We start from the raw sequence: 26,827 nt of genomic DNA, 5'->3' as shown, positions 1-26,827 counted from the left end.
AATTCCAAATACTAGTACAATGATGAAACAAATAATTAATAGTCTCAATCTTCTCATCACAAAACAAAAAGCATCTTTATAATTTATAATCCCCCTCTCAGTTAAAAAAACTCGTATTGAGATTACTATTAAACAGGAGCCACATGAACATGTCGATTTTTGAAGGTGCAAAACCTTTCCAAAGCAAAATGGAAAAAAAAAAAGAAGCTCCTAACGCAGATAGGCTATCTAAATATTTGCAATTTGCTATCAAATTTTTATACCTTTTTATCTTCACTTCCAAAAAAAAAAGCTAAACCACACTCCACCTCTGTAATTAAACTATCCCACATGTAAAGTCTAAGAGAAAGAAGTAAGGGAATTATAAGTAGCATTGGGAGCTGCTACCACACCATGTAAGTACTTTTTTTTTTTGTTGGATTTTTGTTTTGAATTTGTTCTTTAGAGATTATTAGTTTAAGTGTTATAATCTCAGAATCATTAAAAGCTTATATAATAGGTAACTTCAAGACTTTGAGAATTAATTAAAATACACGCAAACTAACCCGAACATCTATAATTAAAAAAAAAAAAAAGGCACTTGCTCCAAATTAAAATACGGCGTTAGCTGCTTTTGCTTTATCCTTTTGTACCAAAAAAGAAAAGGAAAAGGAAGGGAAAAGCGAAATATTTGATTTAATTAGCTGGTGCAGTTTTCTAGGGCCTAAATGGGAGAATAAACAAAGACCAGACTATAATAATAAAAAAAAGACCCTTCTATATCGGAGGGAAAGGAAGAAGCAACCCCTTGCCATATGTTTAAAGAGAAGGGAAGTTTGTCAGCTTTGAGGCTAACTATATAATTAGCATCAAGCAACATACCGTTACTCAAGTTTTTGCCATCGCTCAGACATTCTCAGCAGTCCTGTCAAGCTTGAGAGAGCGAAGTAAGGGAATTATAAGTAGCACTGTGAGCTGCTACCACACCATGTAAGTACTTCCCTGGATCTTTCTTTTTTCTTCTATGCAATAAGATGATCTAAGGTAGGACCTTAAGACAGGAAGCAAGGAATTTCTATTCTCTTTTCCAGCAATATTTTGTATTTATTTAGAACACAGAAAGTATGGGCTTATCCCTTTCTGCTTTGGTGGAACAACTTGTGGACTCTACTGTTATGTGTGGATCATGCAGGGATGGATCCAGACTTAGCAAAGTGGGAGGTGAAATCGGAGGCATAATTGTTTTTTTGAGTTTGGGGATTCTGTAAAAATACGTAGAAGTTTTTACTGGGAGTCATTTTGGAAACTTCTCAATTTTTGGTGGGTAAAGCCATCTCTTGCCATAGTTTTATGTTTTAAAAGTGATTAAAAAAAATTAATTTTTTTTATTTTTATTTATTTTAAAATATATTTTTTTGAATTTTTAGATCATTTTAATACACTAATATCAAAAATAATTGTTAAAAAATAAAAAATTATTATTTTAATACATTTTTATATAAAAAATATTTTAAAAAACAATTATAATTACACTCTCTAGAGACAATAATAGCATAAACTAGAAAAATCTGAGATTGAAAACTTTATCGGACTGAATTTCTAATTAAATTATGTTATGCACCTTTCAATTAAAATTAAATTATGTTATGCATCTTTCAATTCACTCAAGTGCGTTTTAATTATTTTATCCACCTGATTAAATCTATTAAATTAATAATAAAAAAAATATTTTTTTAAAAAAATATTTTAAAAAAATTAACTTGAAGTCATCCGTGTCCGACAACTGTGACCCTAGCCAGCCACTAAATTCAACGCTGGGTCATGTACGGTTTAAAAGGGAAGTCATAGACACAAGTCACACAACTACCCCGAACATGCAAGTCAACTCTTCTTGCATCTTGACGTGGGTTCACCTTTAAAGACAGGTTTTTTTTTTTTTTTTAATTTTACGAATCAAGAAAATTGCCCCGGTGAATTAAACCCTGACTCAACAATAAAAGAATAAAACAAATGACCCAAAAAAAAAAAAAACCAGATGTGAGGCTAACCCTGATGATACTCATAGATTAGTCAAAGAACATATAACATCATTTCTTTACTCACCAATGTCGAAGCCCTTCCCACAAACTTTGGCTCAATAGATCTTGGCACCAGTAGTTTCTCTGATTCTTACCCCCCCATTGTACACAGATTCTAACATGGCGACAACAAACATTTCCCCATCTTCAATTGTTGTTGAAGTCCTAAGAGATGATAACTATGATGATTGGAGTGCCTGCATGAAAAGCTACATGTTAGCTCAAGACCTTTGGGATTTTATTGAGCCGACTGGTCTTCAAGAAGTCGACTCTAAGCCTACTGATAATCAAGAAGGTGACTCTAAGGCGTTGAGAAAAAAGAATGCTGCAGCTTTACATGCAATTCAAATTTCTTGTGCGCCATACATACTTTCCAACATTAGAAGCATCACTTCAGCCAAAGTTGCCTGGGATACTCTAGCCAATTTGCAGCAACAACATTCACCAAGCCACAAAGAGCAATCTGTTGAAGCAGAGCAATCTGTTGAAGCAGAGCAATCTGTTGAAGCAGAGCCATCAGAAGATGATGAGCAATCTGTTGAAGCAGAGCAATCTGTTGAAGCAGAGCAATCTGTTGAAGCAGAGCCATCAGAAGATGATGAGCAATCTGTTGAAGCAGAGCAATCTGTTGAAGCAGAGTCACAAGGTCCAGGTATACCATGATCTCATTCTCTTCCTTTGTTAGATTTACAATCACTTCAATCTCTTGATGTTAACACAGGAGAGAAAAAAAACTTGGCAGGAGCGGTGAGCAATGAAATGAATGCTTCCTTGCTAACCCTGTACAAGCATGCCCATAATGGAGACTGGGATTCCATAAAAAACTATCTTAGCCAATACCCAAATGCAAAAAAGGCCCAGATTAAACCCTATGGTGGAACAGCCCTTCATGTAGCAGCTTCTTCTGGAAATCTGAAAGTTGTGGAGGAGTTGGTGAAGTTGATGTCAGTAGAAGAATTGGAAATACTAGATAATCAAAGCAACACAGCTCTTTCTATTGCTGCCATTGTTGGAATAAGAAGGATGGCAGAATGTTTGGTGAGCAAGAACAAAAACTTGGTTACCTTCGCAAATCGATTTCAAAAGATCCCACTTGTTGAGGCATCTGTAGGAAGTCACAAGGATATGGTTCTTTATCTATACTCTGTTACTCCAATTGAATTTCTTTGTCGAGGCAATGTCGACCAAGGATCTCGCTTCCTAAGTACTGCTATTGGTTCTCAACTGCTTGGTAAGAGACTTTACCCATTAATTACTCATTTTCCCTTTTTTGTCTATTTTTTTTCCATAAATTTTCCCTTTTGAGTAAATTATTATTTATTTCCTGTAATTTAATAAAAATAATTAATTACTATGGTTTTAAGAAATATATGAATAATCCTTTTGTTTTTAACTTAAAATCATTTTGTCAATTTCATGTGAATTTTTAATTATTATTTGTTCTTCTTTTAAATAATAGAAAAGGGAAGAAAAATCAGGTAAGATGGGAAATTATTGCAATAATAAGTTGATACGAAACAAAATGACTTGTAATTGATTAACATTTCAAAACAGTAAAACCTCATCTTTCTTGTTGCTTCTTTTGCTGTTTCTTTTTGCTATTGCAATCCCAGATATTGCTTTTGATTTTCTGCTTCGCATCCCACGTTCTGCTACTAGAACGGATGAATTAGTTCTGAAGTCGAACGTTTTGATTTCTTTGTCTAAGATGCCTCAAATATTCCCAAGTGCAAGTCGACTTGCATTTTGGCAGCAATGGATCTATTCATGTTAGTATCTCTTCCTTCGATTTTTCCTCCTCCCATTTCTCTTCATTTCCTCTGCCAATCTTTTTTACGTATATGTTTTTGGAGATTATCACACCGTCACAAAGAAAGAAAAGCGGAAGGTTCTATTTGATATAATTTTTGTAAATTGATATGAGTTGTTTTTTAATTTTAGACCCGTAGAAAAATTGTAAAATATTTATTTAGAAATGATTTTTTGTTTAAATCAAAATTTATTATAAAACTGAGTCAAAATTTTAATGTCATATAAAGTTTAGGAAAAAATTAAACTTTAATTTATGAATTTCAACTTATAATATATCTATTCTTTAAAATAATTACTTTAAATTATTTTTATCAAACATTTTTTTTCATAAGTTATGATAGGCAAACTTGAAGTTATATTCACTAAGATTGACTTGCATTCTAAAATGATGGCAGGTATTCCCATGCAATCAATTGCTACAACTGATGACAATGTTCGTATTAATATGCCTGATCAAAGCCTAAGTGAGTCGGAGAACATTATCCTTCAAGAAGGTATTTGCACCAATCGCTCTCTGTTTTTGTTCCCTCTCCTTTAAAGGGGTAGGGCAAGCACAGGACATATGTATACAAGTCGTGAGAGTTCAAATAAAGTTATTTGAACTTATTTCTTTATAAATGATCTATAAATTAAAAAAAAAACTTTTAAAATTATGATTCATGTTAAAAAATCATTTTTTTCATAAGTTATGTTAGGTAAACTTCGAGTTATATTCACTAAGATTGACTTGATTCTAAAATCATGGCAGGTATTCCCATGCAATCAATTGCTACAACTGATGACAATGTTCGTGTTAATATGCCTGATCAAAGCGTAAGTGAGTCGAAGAACATTATCCTCCAAGGTATTTGCACCAATCGCTCTCTGTTTTTGCTCCCTCTCCTTTAAAGGGGTATGGCAAGCACAGGACATAAGTATACAAGTCCAATTGGGCTGCATGGCCCTTCAAGATTGTAAAAACTTTGGACAGTTTCTTGATATATTTATTTCTATTTTCCAAAAATATAGACTTTTTTGAACCCTAATCCAAGTATCCGATCCTTTATTCAATCCCAAATCCGATAAATCTCATTAAAAAAAAAATATCATTGCATTGAAAACTTAATACATGCAAGCTTGATTAGTATACATGTATGCTGCTTGTGATAATTTCTCTAACTTGTTTTTGTCCAACTTTTCAGTGTTAAGCAAATTGCGTGGGTTTGCAATAAAACTCCTCGCATTCTTAGGTAAGCAAAATATATCTGACATCTCTTGATTTCTATCATCATTATCATGGTTTTATCTGATCACTCTTTAATGGCTGATCCAGGAATCAAGCAAATATATGATTTGAAGAAGATCCACATTTATTCAGATAAAATTCTACGGTGTACGTGTGAGTTTATATCAACTCTGGATTATGAGGAATACCTCAAGGCAGCTCTACACGGAGCATTCCACAAAGCTATAGAGAATGGCATGGTTGAGTTTATTACTGAGGTGATTAAAGCTTGTCCTCATTTAATGATTAGTGTAGATGGCAACTCAAGGCACCTATTTATGTCCTCGATTGCAAACCGGCAAGAAAAAGTGCTCAGCCTTTTCTATGGACTGGAAGCAGAAAAAGCACGATTTGTTTGCATCGAAGATAGCTCTGGAAATACAATGTTACATTTGGCAGCAAAACTATCACCTCCTTCTCAACTAGCTCGGATCTCTGGTGCAGCTCTACAGATGCAAAGAGAACTACAATGGTACAAGGTGAGCTTTCTACACTCAACATCTTTTAAAAAAAATGATTGAACCTGATTAAGACCTGATTGATTTGAATTTAGGCTACCCATTTACACATTTTCATTGTTATCCAAAAAGAATTAATTTCACTCGAATTCAAAAATCTTGATGCAGGAAGTGGAAAGCATTGTGGATCCTAGAGACAAGGATCATCGTAATAACAACAATCAGACAGCCAGGGAATTATTTACGTCTGACCATAAGGACTTGCTAGTGAAAGGAGAGCAATGGATGAAAGAAGCAGCAACTTCTTGTACAGTTGTGGGTGCTCTCATCATTACAATTATGTTTACTGTCGCATTTACTGTTCCCGGCGGCAACGTTCAAGAGACCGGCTATCCGGTTTTTAAAGATGAGAAATCTTTTACAGTATTTATAGTAGCGGATGCAGTCTCTCTCTTTTCTTCATCAACATCAGTGTTGATGTTCTTAGGAATTCTTACGTCGCGATACGCAGAGGAAGATTTCCTTAAATCCTTGCCCACTAAGTTAATTATCGGCCTTTCCATGCTTTTCTTCTCTATTGCAGCCATGATGGTAACCTTCTGTTCTGCTCTTGTAATTATGTTGGATGGGAGACTGCAAATTATAATTCCAATTGTACTGCTTGCCTCTATCCCTGTAACTTTTTTCATGTTGTTGCAATTTCCCCTCCTAGTGGAGATTTTTGTATCCACATATGGACCAGGAATCTTCAACAGAAAAATGAAACGCTGGCACTGATTAATGGTGATAGACTGTTAGAGGTTAACAGTTTATTGTTCCAATCTGTTTAGCAATTCCTATTTCCCCAGGAGGAGCTGTTTTCTGTTTCTCGTGTATTGTTATTTTGATTGCTGCATCTCTTTGTAAAAGGCTATATAAGCCTGCTGTTTGTGATGAATAAACAAGAGACTTCTCATTCAAGACTGTGTGCTGTAGTTTCTTCTGAGTCTTTTTCTACAAATGGAAGGTTAACCAATTCCTTCTTTTTCTCTGATCATGCATGTGGCCATCTTTGTGATTCCTTCCATAGCTGTCACTACTAAAAAAGGGGGTATTAGCATCTGAATTTAGCAACGGATAATTTCGTTTCTAAATTCAGTAACGGATTTGCAACGAATTACATATATATTATTTTTTTAATATTAGCAACGGATTTTAGCAACGGATAATCCGTTGCAAAATTTACGTTGAATTTAGCAACGGATTTTCCGTTGCTAATTGAAAAAAAAAAATTAAAATGTTAATATATAACTAAAATTATGTAGACCGTTGATTACATAAAATCCGAACCGTTTATTTTCACTCTCTCCCCCCACACCGAAACACAGATCCAACAAAACCAATTACGCTGAAAATTAATTTACTTCCACTCTTCCAATATCCTTCTTCGTCCCTAATAACAACGATTCCTAACTGTTCAAAAATCACCCTCTCTTCATCGATTTCATCTTTCTTTATCCGAAACTGTTCATCATCTTCGCATTCGTCTTCAACAACCCTATTTTTTTTCTTCATCTTAATCCTTTTCTCCTTCATCTTAACAGTTTCAATATTTCTCTGCAAACCAACAAAAACAGAGACCCATGGCAACATCGCACCAGACCCATCATCATCACCATCGAACATCCTGTTTTACCCCTTCTCTGTAAACGGGTTAGGTTTTGCATTGTTTTCTTCGATAGCTCAGGTAATTAATTTATGGTTTTTGTTTTCTTTGTTGCAATTTAAGTTACACTAAACAGTTCTAACCTAACTTTCTCAATCTCAGGTGTTATTCTGTCGTGTTGATCCATCTCCCTCACCTGTAACTGAAGAACACATGTAAGAATTTTTTTTCCCGATACTTTGAATAATGGTTTTAGGCTATTGATTCAATAATATAAGGTTTATGAAATGTTTTTACCATGATTGATATCCTAATTATGCACGTTTAAGTGAAAATTTATGAAAACCCCCAAATTTATTTTTAGGGTTACGGTTCATAAATTGAATGCTTTTATTCAACCTAACCAATGCTGGCAATTCTTGTGTCTAGAAGAGAGTGATTGATGGAAATTATGCATGTTTAATTGAAAATTTATCAAAACTCCCAATTTAATTTTTAACAATTAGTATTATTGATGTTGGGTGTTCTTTGATGTCTGCAAGTCTTTTTGTCCTCCTGTGCGCAGACACCTAGGTGTTTTGAATGTATTCATATGCTTATATATATATATAAGGAAACTTGCTTGTTGATGTTGTGTTTCATTAATAAGATTGCTGTTTTATTTTTGTTTCTTCATTCATTATTTTTTTTTTAGATGTTGGATGCTATTGTGGAGAGGATTGGAGAGGAAAATATGGTGCAAGTAGTCATTGACAATGCTGCAAATTATAAGGCAGCAGGGGCAATTATTGATGGGAAAAAGAAAAAGATTGTTTTGGACACCATGTGCTGCCCATTGTATTGACTTGATATTGGAAGATTTTGAGAAGAAACTAGAGGTCCATAAAGTAACTATTGCTAATGGGAGGAGAATCACCTTATACATATATTCAAGAACTATTCTCATTTCCATGCTCAGACACTTTACAAAAGGAAAGGATTTGATTAGGCCTGCTACCACTAGATTTGCTACTGCATACTTAACTCTTGGATGTTTGAGTGATTGTAAGATACAGTTGATGACAATGTTTACTTCCATCCAATGGAGGTCATGTAGGTTTTCAAAAACAGAAGAAGGGAAGCGAATTCAAAGTTGTGTTTTGGACAACAAGTTTTGGCATGATGTTACTACATGTATTAAGGCAGCATATCCTCTGATAAAAGTTCTTCGATTAGTTGATTCAGATGAGAAACCAGCTATGGGTTTTATATATGAAGCAATGGATCAAGCAAAAGAGAAGATACAAGTGAATTTTGGTTCTGTGAAAAAAAGGTATTGATTATATATCTTGATAATTATTTATTTACTACTATCAGTTGATTATAATGTTTACCAGCTAGGTCATGTAATGTTGATGATAATATTCTTATTTTTATTTTGTAGTTATATGCCTATATGGAATATCATTGATGCAAGATGGGAACTTCAACTTCACAGACCTTTACATGCAGCAGCATATTATTTGAATCCTCATTATCATTATAATTCTAATTTTAAATTTAATGCCAACTTTAAAATTGGATTATATCAATGCTTAGAAAGAATGATGCCCGACGCAAGTGAAAGGTGTAAAATTGACTTGCAACTTGATTCATTCAAGGATGCAAGTGGGTTGTTCGGTATTGAGGCTGCCAGGATAACAAGGGATAAAAAGACTCCAGCTAAATGGTGGGATTCTTATGGGGATGAATGTCCAGAGCTACAAAAATTTGCAATTCGAGTTCTAAGCTTGACTTGTAGTTCATCTGGATGCGAGCGAAACTGGAGTGCATTTGAGATGGTAAGTTTTTTCCTTTTTCTTTTTAATGTTTTTATATTTTATAAGAATCTTATATGGTATTAATTTGAATTGCTTACATAGGTTCATACAAAACGAAGAAATCATTTGCACCAGAAAAAAATGAATGACTTGGTATTTGTAATATGCAATCTGAAATTAAATGATAACCAAGTCAAAAAGCAAGCTAATGATTTTGGTGAAGTTTTTGATCATCTCTCATCTGATGATGATTGGATAACCGAGGGAGAGAAACATGATGGTTCATCCAACTTTGATTTGCTTAGTGTCATTGATAGTGCAACATGAAGGAAAAACGGTAAAGAAGATGAAAGTGATGATGAAGAAAATCTTAATGATGTTGGGATGGAGTGTCATGGAACTGAAGATGATTTAGAGATTCAGAATGATGTCAATCCAGATAATTCAAGGAGCTTGGAGTTAAATATTGTTGACAATATTGGTGTTGGTCCTGGTACTAGTAGTAGCACTAATGTTCCTAATATCGGTGCTGGTACTAGTAGTAGTAGTAATAATCCTTTAGATGGTAATGATTTTGATGACTGTTTTAGGAATAATGAGGAAGACAAAGGCAATGAGGGTGTGTTTAGTTTACATGACACACCTACAGACTGTTTGTTTTAAGTGTGTTAACTTTTAGTTATTGAAATACTATGGACATGTATGAATTTTTATTTGAATTATGTATTTTAAGATGTTTGGATATTTGTATTGTTGATTTTACTTTTATTTGAATTATGTATTTTAAGATGTTTGGATATTTGTATTGTTTAAAATATTTTACTTGCGATTTTACGATTTTTAGTTTAAAAATTTTACTTCCGATTTTACGATTTTACAATTCGAGTTTACGAGTCGAGTTTATATTATATTTTCGTGTCGTGTCAAAAAAGCGTTTTTGACAACCTTGGTCTTCTTTCTTCGATTTCCAGTTCGTTCACCGTTGGATCAGGTTGAGATTTGGACAGCAGCTTTTAGACACGTTACTCTTCATTCTGAACGGTTGGATTGACGATTGGTGGTGTGGAAGCTGGTCGTTTTGACAGAAAACAGGGCTGTCAGTGTTGTGAGCTTTTCTCTAACATTACTCTCTTTAATTTTGTTGTAATCCGAGAATAAGTTGTTCTTGATGATATATATGTTGTAGCCCTTAGTTGAATCTGAGAAAGAACTATTGTGAACCCATTATTTGTGATAGTGGAAGTTTTTAGGTGGACTCCGGTCCCGTGGTTTTTCCCTCATCGGGTTTTCCACGTAAAAATCTTGGCGTTGATTTGTGTGATTGTTGCATTATATTTGTTCATTGTTTGATTCTGTTTTTTACTGCACAAAGAGGGAAAAAGAATTGGGACTTGTGAATTGTGAATTGTATTTCAATGAATTGATCCGGTTAATTGTCCCTAGTTTTCCCAACAAGAGAAGATGTCAACTGTGTGACTTTGGCAAGTTGGTCACAATGTTTGCTTTTTTTGTGTTGTCCACGTTTGTACTTCAGCTCGCAGTGTTTTCCTACGTTTGGCCAATAATCAAGTTGGAGATGTTCGGGTGGCTATATATCTTGTAAGATTGAGAGTTTTGCTTTTTATAAGGTTTTGTAAGCAGGTGTGTGATTCGAGTTGATGAATGCATGTTCCAAGCAATTTAGTAATTTTTTTTTTATAATTGTCAAGGATTTAATATTAATCGGTGCTAGTTTCATAACATTAATGACAAACTAGCAAGAAAAACAAAAGTTATATATATAAAATTATAAGAAGATCTTATAGTCAAAACTAACAAGAGGTTTACTTGTTAGACCAAATAATTTGAAAAATCATAAATTAAGCACATTCATCAACTCCATGAGCTCATCCATGTTTGCAAAAATAACCAAATCTAATTAAAAAAAATCTCTCAAATTAGATCACCTGTCTTTCTAAAACAATCATTCCATTATTCAACTTAAATCATATTTGAACGTTTTATTAATTTAATTATATTTGAGTAACCAATTCAATAATAGAGGTAAAATTAGTCCCGATGAGTGAGTCCATGGAAAGGAGCTGATCAAGCCCAAGAACAGGGAGCACAGGGTGTGGTTGATCAAGGGGTAAGACGACCAGTGAACAAAACACGAATAGGACAACCCATGAACGAATTTTCTTGATTATTAATTTATACTTGACGGACTAAATGAATGAAACAATTTGAGAAAACAAATAACACATCGTTATGTCTGCACACTTGATCCGAGAGAATCTTCAAGCAAAAAAATTAAGAAAGGAAAAACTAGTTGACAGCACTGCAAATCCTCCTTATCTGCCCGGAAGATCCAGTGAGAAGACCTATATCTCCCATTTTGATCATGGCAGATCCAAAATCAACTCTGAATCTTGCAGGGTTCCTGCTGTATTCAGAGACAATGCTGTCCGTGGAGCCTCCATTGAAAAGCACTTGATCAGATTGAAGGAGACCCTTGTTTTGCATCAGATTCTTGAAGTAACTGTTGTCGAAAGAATTGGGAGTGACCAAATCGAGCGGGGCTAAGGTTGCGTCGCTGCCAACACGTGGACAACGCCTCCTGCGGGTGCTAGCGAATCCGGCATCGATATTGCTGTGATTGTATATCCTTTCACGGAAAGTGAAGCATTGAGCTTGTCCGAGAGTATGTGAACCTGACAAGGCAACCATGTCCCTTGCAGTGAGGCCTTTCTTTTGGAAGCGAGAAATAAGACTCTCCAGGCTTTCGAAGAAGGCAGGTAACTCTGAGTTGGCTAAAGTTCGACTTGCTGTAGTTGAATCTCTTCTTCCAAGCTTCACCGCGTAAGATGGGCCACCCACCTGAGACATTTTTTCATAAGAATCATAAACAACAAGTCCATGGTTTTGCAGCTTGCAATACCAACAGCAATAAAGAGATGGATTTATATATACTCACATAAGCAGACGCATCTCTCGCTGCAACAGCAATGATATCTGCACATGATACTACTCCGGGACAGATCTTCTCAACTTCAGTTTTTGCTTTGTCTATTACATTATAACCTCTAGCAGAGTTAAGGTTGCCGAGGGCAGTCTTTTCACTCTGGATAGAGGGAGTCTCGTCCAGTAAGATGGAGGCATCACATCCCTGCAAAACCAAGGAACAACTCATAAGTACACTGGCTCCAAGATAATACATAATCAGAGAGGAGCAGTGTGGCTGCCAAAAGTAGTTGCAAAAGTACCTGGACAAAGCAATCGTGAAAGTGTAAGCGGATGAGAGACGCAGCCATTCTCCTGTCGCTCGCAATTGCACTTCTGATTGCCGTTCGGATCGCGCTAAGCGCATTAGGACAGGAGCTGTCGTAAAATGCAGGGGAGAGTTGTGCCTGGCATGCTATGTTCAGCAAGAACAGCATGAACATGAAAGAAGCTGCTGCTCCTGCTTTTGATGCCATTTTATATGTTTTGAGTTGGAGAAACTAAAGTTTTTAGCGCGCTAAATGTATAGCTAAGTCTGCAAGTGCTGTTACCAAAGCTGTTGGATGACTGAGAGAATTGAGATAGAAGATGGAGAAGAATGCATGGGAGCTCATCTATTTATAGACGCTGATCAAGCACATTAATCAAGATTTGTCTAGGTAAGAACTGTAAGGCCAGAACGCGTTGAAACTTTTCTAATTTGATGCCTCCATGCCATTCATTAACTTTTTTCTTACACTTCTTGTCCAGACCCATTAATTAATTATTTTGTCTGCATGAAATCCTATGGAATAGTAATCTAATGAGGCTGCTTTGGTATTTTTTTTTAGAGCAATTAGTTGCTCACAGCTGCGGTCTTTTACTAAATTATAACTTTAGATAGTAACGAAATATGGATAGCCAGAAGCAGGAATTTGTGCTTCGTCGCAATTGTCCGTTTGTCCATCAAAACAAGCATCATTATTTTATTATTTATGCCGCGTTGAAAAGTCAGAGTCAGAAAGCGATTTATATCAGCCAAAGCCTTTTTCCCCCCTAAATCACATCTGAAAAGAATCTCTTTGACTTCCACTCCACTAAAATCCTACGCTTTTTGCTCCTTCATTGGTGATGCATATCTTCTTTGTTTTTTTAACTGAAAAGATTATAGAAATCCATTATTAAAATGCCACCATGCAGTCCAGAAAGGAAAACTTGCCACTTGAAATCGATGCATATATTACAGCTGGTTAGTTAGTATGCTTACCGGTTCCTTCGATGTATTAATTTGAAAAATATGGACTATGACCACATCCATATAGAAATTAATGCTTGGTTGAAAACTTATATAATTTAATTATGATTTAGAATCATTCCCAGCCTCCACGTTTGATCAATTATTTGTTTTTAGAACTGCTATTTTTTTTACCTTTAAAACCCGATCTAAGGTTGACCCGGAACAAATCTTATTAGAACACAGGTTAAGCTTGACAAGATTGATCCAATTTTTTTAAAAATAAATATTAAAACAATGTTAATTTTAAAAAATATAAAAAAATAAAAAGAATCAATAAATTTTGACCAAATTTTCCGGTGATTGATTGGGTCGTTGGTTAATCTGAGTTTTTGACCAGGTCATATTAAATCAATTAACTTTTTATTTTTGTTAGAAATCATCTCGGACAAGATGTCAAATCACTTGAATCTCGGGTTAACCTACCAATGCTATTTTTTATAACAACAAATACAATCAATTGTTTTACAAATGTAACGCTCCTGTTTGTTTTGAAAACTTATTTCGATCACCTCTTTATAATTTCATAATACCAAATGACATGTAAGAGTAGAATAATTCTATTTAATGTCACTTTATTTTATCATCATAGATAAAATCATATTTTCTTTAAGAAAACAAAGATTTGTCTTCTTACCACTACGAAACCAGTGAGCTCTCACAAATAAATCTTTCTGAAAATTGAAGGGGTAATCATCTCTTTAGATTATCCCTATAGAATTCGTCAATGCTTGTCTTTGAATTTTCTAATTGTCTCATGATTGAAAAAGTATGTGTTGTACGTACAAAATCAACGCATATCCCTCATAAAGGACTGAATAAGACAGTTGACCAACGTACTTGAAAACAAGGATGTTTCCATGGAGCACATCGTCGTCCCATATTATATTCACCGCCAGAAAAGGCAGCGTTGGGTGCAGAAAAAAGGGATTTTTTAATATAGAATTGAAGGATAGAATGATTCTCTAGTTGAATTGGTAAGAACAAAGCGGGGTTACCTAATGATGGCATGCAGTGATTAAAAAATCGAACGCGTTACGAGTGTGCTTCATCATCCTTCTATAAAAGGATGAGCTCCCATGCATTCTTCTTCATCTTCTATCCCTTCTCTCAATTCTATATTTGATAACAGCTTGTGTTAATCAACTGGATTAATTTGCAAAAGCTATAGATTAATTTTGTGAGAGTAAAAATTAGTCTTGCACTTAGACGACTCAAAGAAATGGCAGCAAAAGCAGGAGCAGCAGCTTCTTTCATGTTCATGCTGTTCTTGCTGAACACAGCATGCCAGGCACAACTCTCCCCTGCATTTTACGACAGCTCCTGTCCTAATGCGCTTAGCGCGATCCGAACTGCTATCAGAAGTGCAATTGCGAGCGACAGGCGAATGGCTGCGTCTCTCATCCGCTTACACTTTCACGATTGCTTTGTCCAGGTACTTTTGCAACTACTTTTGGCAGCCACACTGCTCCTCTCTGATTATGTATTATCTTGGAGCCAGTGTACTTATGAGTTGTTCCTTGGTTTTGCAGGGATGTGATGCCTCCATCTTACTGGACGAGACTCCCTCTATCCAGAGTGAAAAGACTGCCCTCGGCAACCTTAACTCTGCTAGAGGTTATAATGTAATAGACAAAGCAAAAACTGAAGTTGAGAAGATCTGTCCCGGAGTAGTATCATGTGCAGATATCATTGCTGTTGCAGCGAGAGATGCGTCTGCTTATGTGAGTATATATAAATCCATCTCTTTATTGCTGTTGGTATTGCAAGCTGCAAAACCAGGACTTGTTGTTTATGATTCTTATGAAAAAAATGTCTCAGGTGGGTGGCCCATCTTACGCGGTGAAGCTTGGAAGAAGAGATTCAACTACAGCAAGTCGAACTTTAGCCAACGCAGAGTTACCTGCCTTCTTTGAAAGCCTAGAGAGTCTTATTTCTCGCTTCCAAAAGAAAGGCCTTACTGCAAGGGACATGGTTGCCTTGTCAGGTTCACATACTCTCGGACAAGCTCAGTGCTTCACTTTCCGTGAAAGGATATACAATCACAGCAATATCGATGCCGGATTCGCTAGCACCCGCAGGAGGCGCTGTCCACGTGTTGGCAGCGACGCAACCTTAGCCCCGCTCGATTTGGTCACTCCCAATTCTTTCGACAACAATTACTTCAAGAATCTGATGCAAAACAAGGGTCTCCTTCAATCAGATCAAGTGCTTTTCAATGGAGGCTCCACGGACAGCATTGTCTCTGAATACAGCAGGAACCCTGCAAGATTCAAATCAGATTTTGGATCAGCCATGATCAAAATGGGAGATATAGGTCTTCTCACTGGATCTGCCGGGCAGATAAGGAGGATTTGCAGTGCTGTCAACAACTAGTTGTTCCTTTCTTTTTTTCCTTGAAGATTGTCTCGATCAAGTGTGCAGACATAACGATGTGTTATTTGTTTTCTCAAATTGTTTCATTCATTTAGTCCGTCAAGTATAAATTAATAATCAAGAAAATTCGTTCATGGGTTGTCCTATTCGTGTTTTGTTCACTGGTAAGAGAAGAAGAAGAAAAAACGACACCTTGTGCTCCTTGTTCCTGGGCTTGAGCGCTTCTTTCCATGGACTCAATAACCGGGACTAATTTTGCCTATGTCATAAAATTGATTATGTAATTATTACCTATTTTGGGGACGTGTAAACAAACTTGGTTGCGAATAAAATATTAAAATATGTTTTAAATTAAATAATGTACTCTTAGGAAAAAATCAAAGACACTGCTGTTATAGTATGCAACGGATGTTATATGACCAGATCTAATAATTAATTGAATATTAATGATTAGTTGAAAAATAATGAAATTTAGATATGATTTAAAATAATTCCCTGTTAAATAATGCCTCCATACTTGATTAATTACTTGTTTTTAGTAATGTTTTAAGACTTGAAACGCCCGGCAGGTCAACTCAAGATATATAGTTAATTTAAAAGTTTAGCCCGAGCTACAGCTAATTTAAAACCTAAACCGGCTAGGTTGGAAAAAAAAACAGAGAGAGAGCCTGATTTGGCTTAGATATGACAGCTGGTTAATATGTATTTGTAAGAAATCAAAGATATTTTTTTTTATAATAAAAAAATCAAAGACATTGTTATTGTACGCAGCGGATGTTATGGACTATGACCAGCTGTATATAGGAATTAATGCTTAGTTGAAAACCTGTATAATTTAATTATGATATTTAGAATCATTCCCCGTTATTTAATGCCTCCACATTTGATCAATATTTATTTGTTTTTAGAACTGCTTTTTTTATAAACCCAAATAAAGATAGACCAAACAAGTCTTAGACCAAAAATAATCAAAACAACAATAATTTAAGAACAAGTACTTTTTAAAAAGAAATCAATAAATTTTGATCAATTTTCCATGATTGACTGGATTGCTAATTAACCTGGGTTTTTTATCTGATTATATTAGGTCAATTTTTTTTTATTGATACATATAACAAATAAGGTCTTAGGTTACCCGAGTCCCGAATCAACATACTGGTAAGGATTGAGTATTAAAACAAAGCTATTTTTTTATAACAAAAAATAAAATCAATTGTTTGGAAAATGTAACACTCCTATTTGTTTTGAAAACTTATTTTGATCATGTATTTATAATTTCATAATACCAAATGACATGTAAGTAAAGAATTTGCACCCGCAGGTTGGTTATATAATAATTCTTTTTAATGTTTCTTTTTATTTTATTCTCAGATAAAATCATATTTGAAAACAAAAAAAAGAACTTCTTATCATATTACAGCGAAACTAGTGAACTCCCCCAAATAATTCTTTCTGAAAATTCTATGGGTACCCAATTTGAGAATAACGTCTAAATGTGTAGAGATTCTTTATAGTTATCCCTAAGGCATTATAGAAATCTTGAATGCTTGTCTTTGATTTTTATAATAATTGTCTCATGACTGATCACATTTGACTTCTGTTTAGTCAATTAGTTGAAAAAGTATGTCAGGTTGCAAAATCAACGAATATCCATCATAAAGGAGTGATCGAGTTGAGCAACATACCTTTACTCAAGTTTTTGCCATCGCTCAGACATTCTCAGAAGTCTTATCAAAGCTTGAGAGAGAGAAGTAAGGGAATTATAAGTAGCACTGTGAGCTGCTACCACACACCATGTAAGTACTTCGTTGGATCTTATTGTTGCTCTCCTCTCTTGCTCTCATCCAATGATATCTTGGTTCTTGCCAAATTCATTGTCCTAAAGAAAATTTGCGTAACATGAAGATCTTACCGCTTAAAAATAATGGAAATATTCCAGCATCACTTATTTATTTATTTATTGAAAATGATGGAATAGATGCTTTATCCGTCGAAAAACACATCCAAAACTAAATTAATTAACAAACACGTTCTAACGTGATACAGTTATGGAAGCCATCAATTTTGATTTAAAACTAGTTGTTCAAATGTAAAGAGGGCAGTGCAGGACACAGTTACCTTTACTCTTTATTTGTGCTTTTGTCTGTTTCCTGTATCTTTCTTTTTTCTTCCATGCAACAAGATGATCTAAGGTAGGACCTTGAGACAGGAAGCAAGGAATTTCTATTCTCTTTTCCAGCAATATTTTGTATTTATTTAGAAGACAGAAAGTATGGAATGTGTCATCTCCCTTATCCCTTTCTTCTTTGGTGGAACAACTTGTGGATTCTACTGTTATGTGTGGGTCATGCAGGGATCTTCTCTTTGTCGGTTGGAATTTTAGATTCCAATGAAGCTGAGCTGAGAGCTCTGCTTTGTGTGGAGGCCAACCTACATACTAGGGCTGTTGCTCTGTTCTTGTGGTTTTTTGGCCTCTTCTTCTTCATTTGGATCTTTTGCTATATCTGTGTGTTTTTGCAGATTTGTAACTACTCATTCCCGCCATCTTTTGGCGTTTTAATACATTTCACTAGTTATCAAAAAAATCTTACGAATCAAGAAAATTGCCCCGTTGAATAAAACCCTGACACGCTAATAAAAGAATAAAACAAATGACCCCCCAAAAAAAAAAAGAACAAACCAGATCTTGTATTACTTTTTTTTAAGGCCAATTAGCCGCCGAGCAGCTGCGTTTATGTTTGCTTGTGATTTTGCCATTAATTAAGGTTAGAGTAAGTATTACTTCTTTTTCATGTTTTGTTCATAAGCCTTCCCTTTCTTTAATTCCTCATCTCTTGTAAATTGGTGCTCGAAGACACTAAAACCTCATCTTTTTTGTTGCTGATTGTGCCTTTTTCTTTTGGCTATTGCAATACCAGATATTGCCTTTGATTTTCTGCATCGCTTCCCAAATTTGGCTGCGACATTGGATGAAGTTCTGAAGTCGGACGCTTTGTTTGGTTTGTCTCTCCTGTCTCGAATATTTCCCAGTGACGGTCGACTTGCATTTTGGAAGCAATGGATTTTATTCATGTTAGTGTCTCTTCCCTCCATTTTTCCTCCTCAAATTTCTCTTTATTTCCTGTATTCAAAACGTATAATGTTCTATATGTTGGAGATTAACACATCATTATTTATATACATTTTAGAGAGAGAAACAAGTCATTTAATTAACCCCTTCTCCGTCACAGAGTGGATATTATTTTTTACCAATAAGAAAATAGAACATGTAGACCTTCAACATGTATTTTTCCATAAAAAGATTTTCAAAAAACTTATGTACGCGTCTATTTAAATAAATCAAGAATTATTTGTTTAAATAAAAAAATTATTAATGATAAATAAAATTAAAATTAAAAAATTAAGAAACATATGCAGATCAAGATATTTAATATTGCAATACATGTCATTTAACCGTTTGTGTTTAATGAATTTGTTTTATTGAAATTAATTTTTTATTAAATCAAATGATAATAGAAGTCGACACATATAAAATTAATTGAATAAAAAATAATAATATAAATGGCTGCACATATTAGAAATATTATCATAAAATAAATATTTTTATTTTAAAAAATATATTTAATCTATATATATAAAAAACCTATAGCCTTTTTTTATGAAGAATTTATATGTGGTGCGTCAATTTTATATTGTGTACAAATAGATTATATATATGCAAAGAGAAGATCGAATCCGGTATCTTTTAAAAGTTGAAGCAATGCTTTAGTGGTTAAGATAAAATTAAACTGAATTTGTATGATGAATAATACCACTCAATAAATGAAAGAAGAAAAGGTGTGTTGCATGGTTAAATTTTGTGAGTTGACTATGTAGGAAACAAGAAGTAATCTGACTTTCTTAACTCTAAAAGATAGAAATTTTAATTAAAAAAAGGGTGGTTGATTGATGGAAAAAAATGTTTTAATATTTTTTTTAAAAAAACTGAAACCGAACCGAAACAGGTTCAAACCGATTGGTTTCGGTTTGGTTCGATTCGGCTTTTTGACAAAAACCGGTTTGACTCAAATTTTTTTATTTGGCTCTGTTTTTTTTCTGGTTTTTTTCCAGTTGGGTTCAGTTTGGTTTTTTTGTTTCAGACTTATAAAACCAAAACCGAACCAAATCGGTTGATTTTTTCAAAATTTTAATTAATTTTTTTCATGATTCGATTTTTTCGATTAAATTTTTCTTTAATTTAATCAATTTTTTGATTTGTTTCTCACCCAGCTGCAATCTTTTCTACAGCCTCTGCATTTCGGGCGAAAGTCTTTACATGAAGAGCTGCTCCACCAAAAGGAGTAGTTTTCTTTACTCGAAAAACTAGTTTTGGACCTTTATTGCAAATAATTTTATTTTTAATATATAGTATGAAACCAATTCTAATTACATAAATTCATACTTAATTTAACAAAACTCAACTAAATTCCTCAATTTTTACAAACCCAAAAAATTAATGCAAAGTGGAGTCCATCACATCTGAACCTAATTCGTAGTATTATTTTCACATGAAACAACCTTAATAGTTTAAATTCATAGTTAATTTAATACAATTTAACCAAACCATAATGTATTGCAATATTTCATCAATTTTTAGAGAGAAAGGGGCTGTAACTGCAGGGGGAATAAACATATCACAACCGTGACATACTATTTCATCAGTTTTTTAAATTATAATAAATAATAATAATAATAATAATAAATAATTTCCAGCAGCCACCCGTCCGTAGATGTCCTTTGACGTTAAATGTTGAATTATTAGTTAGGGCATTTATGGATGACAACAAGGTGAAATGAAAGGCTGAGAGTGCTGGACACTTGATAGTCTTTGTGCATTTATGGATGACAACGAGGTGAAGTGAAAGGCTGAGAGTGCTGGACACTTGCTCCAAATTAAAATAAGGAGTTAGCCAACTTCAAAAATATTTTTTTTTTATCATACAAGAAATAAATATATGACATAGTGAAAATATTAAAATAGTCTTTTCGGTGAAGAACAAACCAGATCTGAGGCTAACCTTGATGATATTCATAGATTAGTCAATGAACATATAACTTCATTTCTTTACTCATCAATGTCGAAGCCCTTCCCACAAACTTTGGCTCAATAGATCTTGGCATATGTTGACAGCGCTGCAAACCCTCCTTATCTGCCCGGCAGATCCAGTGAGAAGTCCTATATCTCCCATTTTGATCATGGCACATCCAAAATCTGATTTGAATCTTGCAGGGTTCCTGCTGTATTCAGAGACAATGCTGTCAGAGAAATGTCGAGATCTAATTAATAATTATTGATTAAATAAATGAAGCTGATCAACTGGGGATTTACTAGCTGGTAAGGGAATAAACAAAGACCCGACGATAATAATAAAAGAAGACCCTTCTATATCGAAGGGAAAGGAAGAAGCAATCACTTGCCATATGTTAAAAGAGAAGGGAAGTGCACTTGAGGGTCTAGCTGCTGTGGTCAATCATGTGACTTGTTCCGTTCTCGTTCTGGGTTTGACCCTCTATGTGCATGCCTGTCACCCCCGCGGTGTCTTACCTATTCCTGAGCTTGCAGGATGTCCAGTGGGCCGTGAGAAATAGTCGTGGTGCGCGCAAGCTGGCTCGGACATCCCACGCAAATCAAAATAAAAAAAAAAAAAGAGAAGGGAAGTTAGTCAGCTTTGACGCTAACTATATAATTAGCACCAAGCAACATACCAAGAACAACAACATACCTTTACTCAAGTTCTTGCCATCGCTCAGACATTCTCAGCAGTCTTATCAAGCTCGAGAGAGAGAAGTGAATTATAAGTAGCACTGTGAGCTGCTACCACACACCATGTAAGTACTTTGTTGGATCTTATTGTTTCTCTCTTTTCTTGCTTTCATCCAATGATATCTTGGTTCTTGGCTTTCCATTTTTTTCCCCCACTCTTTAATAATGCAGTGAGTTGCATGAAGCAAATTGATTTCTATTCTCTGTTCCAGCAATATTTTGTATTTACGTAGAAGACAGAAAGTATGGAATGTGTCATCTCCCTTATCCCTTTCTTCTTTGGTGGAACAACTTGTGGACTCTACTGTTATGTGCGGGTCATGCAGGGATGGATCCAGACTTAGCAAAGTGGGTTTTAAGTTACCTGGTTCATGTAGTCTAAACCTGATTGGATCAACAAGAAGGAAATTTTTCTTAAACTTATAGTGATCTAATAACTCATTCATGACTGTTTTTATGGCAGTTATCGGGTTGAGTCTCACAACTGTTACCCTGGCCACCCACTAAATTCAACCATAGGTTAGGATCATGTACGGTTTAAAAGGAAGTCAACTCTTCTTGCATCTTGACTTGGGTTCTCCTTTAAAGACAGGTTTTTTTTTTTAATCTTACGAATCAAGAAAATTGCTCCGGTGAATAAAACCCTGACACACTAATAAAAGAATAAAACAAATGACCCCCCAAAAAAAAAGAACCAGATCTGAGGCTAACCCTGATGATACTCATAGATTAGTCAATGAACATATAACTTCATTTCTTTACTCACCAATGTCGAAGCCCTTCCCACAAATTTTGGCTCAATAGATCTTGGCATCACCAGTAGTTTCTCTGATTCTTACCCCACATTGTACACAGATTCTTACATGACGACAACAAACATTTCCCCATCTTCAATTGTTGTTGAAGTCCTAAGAGATGATAACTATGATGATTGGAGTGCCTGCATGAAAAGCTATATGTTAGCTCAAGACCTTTGGGATTTTATTGAGCCTGCTGGTCATCATGAAGGTGATCAAGAAGTTGACTCTAAGCCTATTGATCATCAAGAAGGTGACTCTAAGGCGTTGAGAAAAAAGAATGCTGCAGCTTTACATGCAATTCAAATTTCTTGTGCACCACATATACTTTCCAAGATTAGGAGCATCACTTCAGCAAAAAATGCCTGGGATACTTTGGCAAATATGCAAAAATTGCAAGTAAGAACAGCTGATACACCACAATTATCAAGAATGAACGCGGGTAATACATCCATCATCTCTTACCCTCTCTAAGACGCAAGCACAGCTTGCAAAATAATGCTGTTTTTTCCTAACAGAGAAGGCATGACTTTCGCAGGACTCGATAGATGGCGTGAACTATATAAGCATGCCCATGAAGGTAATTGGGAAGCCACAAAAAGATTTCTTGACCTTCATCCGGAAGCAAAAAATGTGAAAATTACACCTTTTGGTGAAACAGCTCTTCATGTAGCGATTGTGGCTGGGAATGTGAAACTTGTGGAAAAGCTGGTAGAGCTAATGTCACCTGAAGACTTGGAAATAGTAGAACAAGCTGGTTGCTCAGCACTTTCTTATGCTGCTATGCAAGGAATCACAAAGATGGCCAAATGCATGATCATAAAGAACAAAAAATTGGTTAACCTTCCGAATGGAGGAGGACGTATCCCAGTTGTGGTGTCTTGTTTGGGAAATCATAAGGAAATGACCCATTATCTTTACTCTGTCACTCCAGCTGAACTGCTATATGAGGACAACGGTAACCATGGATCATTGCTCCTCCAATTGTCTATAGCATCCGAAATGTTTGGTAAGAGACATACTCATACTCATGCAAGCACAATGAATTAGCCCCAACATTCTTGTTGATGCTTGTTTGTTGCTTTTGAAATGCTAAAATACCAGATATTGCTTTGGATCTGCTTCAACTTTTTCCTAGTTTGGCTACCGCGTTGGATAAAATTTGGAAGCTTAATGCTGTGACGCAATTGTCTCTCTTGCCCGATAGATTCCATAGTGGAAGTCGCCTTGCATTTTGGCAACGTTGGATCTATTCCTGTTAGTATTACTTTCTCTGATTTTCTTCCTCAGAGCCTCTTCCTCCACACACGTCGCACGTTTGAAAATTCAGGAGGAATTTGTTGTTTGTGGAATACTTATGGAGATGGAATTTGCATCATTTTTGGATAATTATGTTAACTATTTGGAGACAAGCAATGTCCCACCTCCACTATGTGCTTAGTGGGAATACCTAATCTCCACTTAGCACAAGTGGAGGCAAACGGTGGGCATAAATCATGCCCTTCACTCCTAACTTAATATATATGTATGCTCAGTGAAGAGTGGGATTGTAAGAGTGAAAAGAGTGGCAGAGAAGAGTGAAAACACAGAGAAAAAAACGTGAGAGAGAGAGAGAGCTTGAGTTGAGTAGAGAAGATTTTCTCCTCCTCCTTGTTTTTTTGTTTGTATTGTTTCTAAACTTAATTAATACAAACCAGTAGCTCCGTGGAGTAGGCAAGTTGCCGAACCACGTAAATTTGTGTGTGTTTGAGTTCTAGAATTTCCCAACAAATTATATAATAAGTTCATTTATATATATATATATATATATATATATATATATATATATATAATAAGTTCACAACTCATGAAAGCTTTTTCATTGAAAGGTATACACATTGGTCCACCCCTTCCCTTCAGTGATCAAATGCTACAAGGTACAATCTCTTCATCATTATTTGATACAAGACTAATTTTTGTTTTGATTCCTATACGAGCTATCTAATGCAAGATTAATTTTTCTTTTGCAGCTTCGAGTAGACCGCGGAAAGAAGTTATAAAGCTCCTCAAATTCCTAGGTATTTTATATGTGGCTATATACATAACCGGATGATTTTGTTGTTATCATCACTACTATCATGTTATTAATCTGATAATTCTTTCCTCACCCAGGCATAAAGCAAATATATGATGTGAAGCTGAATCATATCTACTCTGATGAACTTCTACGTCGAATGGTTAAACATATATCAACATTGGATTTCGAAAAATACGGTGAATGCGGGTTATTCAGAGCATTTAACAACGCTGTTAAGAATGGTATAGTTGAGATGATTGTCGAGATGGTTAAAGTTTGTCCTAATCTAATGCACACTTTCGACAAGAATGGCAGAGTTTTCTTGATGTCTTCAATTGCACACAGACAAGAGAAGATTTTTAGCCTTTTTTATGGGCTTGAAGGAAGGAACGGAAATTTCCTTTCTGTGACAGATGTTTTAGATAATACTATGCAGGAGAGTTATCACCTTCTACTCAGTTGGCTCGAATCTCAGGTGCAGCTCTTCAAATGCAGAGAGAACTCCAATGGTACAGAGTAAGTTTCTCAAGCATCAACTTTTTGTTACGCTAATCTGACTGATATGGGGTTTAATTATAGTCGCTCTGCCTGAATCTTTCTCATGAACTGGTCAATACTAGAACATTATTTCATAGCTCAATGGTTTGGATTCAATATTGTAGGAGGTGGAAAGCATTGTGAATCCTAGGGCTAAAACGTATTGCAATCAAAATGGTGAAACACCTGGCCAATTGTTTACCAAGAGCCATGAAAAATTGATGGCAGCTGGGGAGAAATGGATGAAGCAGGTGGCAACTTCATCAACAGTTGTAGGTGCTCTTATCATTACAGTTATGTTCACTGCAGCCTTTACTGTTCCTGGCGGTAACCAAGATACTGGCTTTCCAGTGTTTTTACATGAAAAATCATTTCTGATTTTTATAATATCCGACGCAATTTCTCTCTTCGCGTCATCTACATCAGTGTTGATGTTTCTAGGAATCCTCACGTCACGTTATTCCGAGAATGATTTCCTTATATCGTTGCCTAGAAAGTTGGTTATTGGCCTCTCCACGCTTTTCATCTCTGTTGCAGCCATGATGGTTGCCTTTTGCGCTGCTCTGAGAATTGTGATGGATGGAAGATTGGAAGTTGTCATTCCTGTTCCGTTACTTGCTGGAATTCCTGTAACCCTTTTTATATTGCTGCAATTTCCTCTCCTTGTTGAGATTTTCATGTCCACATATGGACCAGGTATCTTCAACAGGAAAATGAAGCGTTGGTACTGAACATATTTTTTTTTTCAATGCAAGGGACGTTCTCTCCGTTTCGTGTACATCAGCCAAAATTCTTGAACGATCAGCTAGAATTTAACTTCATGTACCTCATGTGATTACTCTTCTTATGGTTTTGCTCACAATAAAGTATTATTACATTTGCCTTAAGCTAGATTTTTTATGTTTGTTTATTTTTATTATTATTTAATAAATAAAAAATTAATTTTGATAAACAAAATAATTGAAAACAATTAAGTAAATGACCTATATTATAAAATTAAATATTTTGATTTATATTTGTTTTTTTTAGTTTCATCTTTAGTTATTATTAATAATTTTGCATTTTATTTATTAATGATATAATTATTGATTTATACAATTTGATTTGATGGATCATAATGATTTTTTATATAAAAAAAAACTTGTCAAGAAAAGTTTACACATTCAATTTTTTTTGAGAAAAATCTTCAAATAAGTCCTAATGAGCAAATGGCCACTCAAAAAAGAATTTGTCACATTGGTTATGCTATTCGCAGAATAAACATAGGGCTATATGCTACATGGAACATTTGAGACTGCATAATCCCAATGTGTCATTGGGAATAAGCTAAAATCATCTCTCTCCTTTTAGCTATTTCCAAACCAGTTATAGAATTTTCTTAAATGATATTATTAATGTTTTCAAAACAAATAGGAATATTATATTTTTCTAAAACAAATTAATAAAAGATTAATCCTCCATATTTATTGGGAATTATACTCTACAGAGCTTAATTTAGCTCGATCTCGTGATCGTTATGTTCTTGTTTTTTTTTCCATGCAATTATATAGGAATCGGAGAATTAAGGGCTGGTTAAGTACCTAAACTTCAAATATTTCTAGATTTAAATAGGTTTAGTATAGCGATCATGCATATTGAGTGAAATTGCCATCCCTGTCTAGAAAGATACTGCAATGGTCTCTCTCTCTCTCTCTCTCTCTCTCTATATATATATATATATATATATATATATATATATATATATATATAAACATCCTTATATACTAAAGCAAACGAAACAAAATGTGGCCTGCATCTTTCTCTCATCAGCCTGGAAATTGAGGATTTGGTAAGCTACGCGGTGCCAGCAAGCAGAAAAGGAAACGCCAATAAAGGAAAACTTGCCACTTGAAATCGGTTAGTTAGTATACTTACCGGTTCCTTCCTCGGTACTATTAGGAAAAAATCAAAGACACTGCTCCGTTATAG

General features: G+C 34.9%; 4 protein-coding genes, 1 long non-coding RNA gene and 1 pseudogene across 7 annotated transcripts in view; 4 read left to right on the top strand and 2 right to left on the bottom strand.

The window, feature by feature from the left end:
- The window catches only part of LOC133705647 (uncharacterized), a 63,909-nt gene that overhangs the window by 16,999 nt on the left and 20,083 nt on the right, over positions 1 to 26,827 (top strand). The gene's annotated exons all lie outside the window — the stretch shown is intronic.
- On the top strand, positions 752 to 6,551 carry LOC133705646 (uncharacterized). Of its 3 annotated transcripts, none has more exons than XM_062130960.1 (9): positions 753 to 969; positions 2,170 to 2,709; positions 2,779 to 3,288; positions 3,671 to 3,826; positions 4,265 to 4,363; positions 4,618 to 4,713; positions 5,051 to 5,098; positions 5,182 to 5,612; positions 5,760 to 6,551. In XM_062130960.1, exons 2-9 carry the CDS (start codon positions 2,178 to 2,180, stop codon positions 6,366 to 6,368), a joined length of 2,481 nt encoding a protein of 826 aa, XP_061986944.1. In that variant the 5' UTR covers positions 753 to 969; positions 2,170 to 2,177; the 3' UTR covers positions 6,369 to 6,551. The 3 variants fall into 3 exon arrangements, with proteins under 3 accessions (XP_061986946.1, XP_061986944.1, XP_061986945.1); XM_062130961.1 differs by having other exon boundaries at positions 754 to 969; positions 2,800 to 3,288; XM_062130962.1 differs by lacking the exon at positions 3,671 to 3,826 and having other exon boundaries at positions 752 to 969.
- LOC133704899 (lignin-forming anionic peroxidase-like) lies at positions 11,204 to 12,635 on the bottom strand. The gene is made up of 3 exons (XM_062129955.1): positions 12,281 to 12,635; positions 11,992 to 12,183; positions 11,204 to 11,894 (listed from the first exon to the last, which is right to left on the bottom strand). The coding sequence occupies exons 1-3, from the start codon at positions 12,491 to 12,493 to the stop codon at positions 11,343 to 11,345; spliced, it is 957 nt and encodes a 318-aa protein (XP_061985939.1). The 5' UTR covers positions 12,494 to 12,635; the 3' UTR covers positions 11,204 to 11,342.
- LOC133704898 (lignin-forming anionic peroxidase-like) lies at positions 14,339 to 15,800 on the top strand. The gene is made up of 3 exons (XM_062129954.1): positions 14,339 to 14,725; positions 14,823 to 15,014; positions 15,112 to 15,800. Exons 1-3 carry the CDS (start codon positions 14,513 to 14,515, stop codon positions 15,664 to 15,666), a joined length of 960 nt encoding a protein of 319 aa, XP_061985938.1. The 5' UTR covers positions 14,339 to 14,512; the 3' UTR covers positions 15,667 to 15,800.
- LOC133704207 (uncharacterized) lies at positions 17,381 to 25,746 on the top strand (annotated as a pseudogene).
- Positions 20,621 to 22,067, bottom strand: LOC133704208 (uncharacterized). The gene is made up of 2 exons (XR_009844014.1): positions 21,429 to 22,067; positions 20,621 to 20,943 (listed from the first exon to the last, which is right to left on the bottom strand). It is a non-coding gene; the product is annotated as an uncharacterized LOC133704208 (long non-coding RNA).

The sequence above is a fragment of the Populus nigra genome, chromosome 10 (assembly GCF_951802175.1).
Source record: "Populus nigra chromosome 10, ddPopNigr1.1, whole genome shotgun sequence".
In the NCBI taxonomy this organism is placed as follows: domain Eukaryota; kingdom Viridiplantae; phylum Streptophyta; class Magnoliopsida; order Malpighiales; family Salicaceae; genus Populus; species Populus nigra.
Note: the sequence above shows the minus strand (reverse complement) of the source record. Positions and strands in the feature narration are given on the sequence as shown.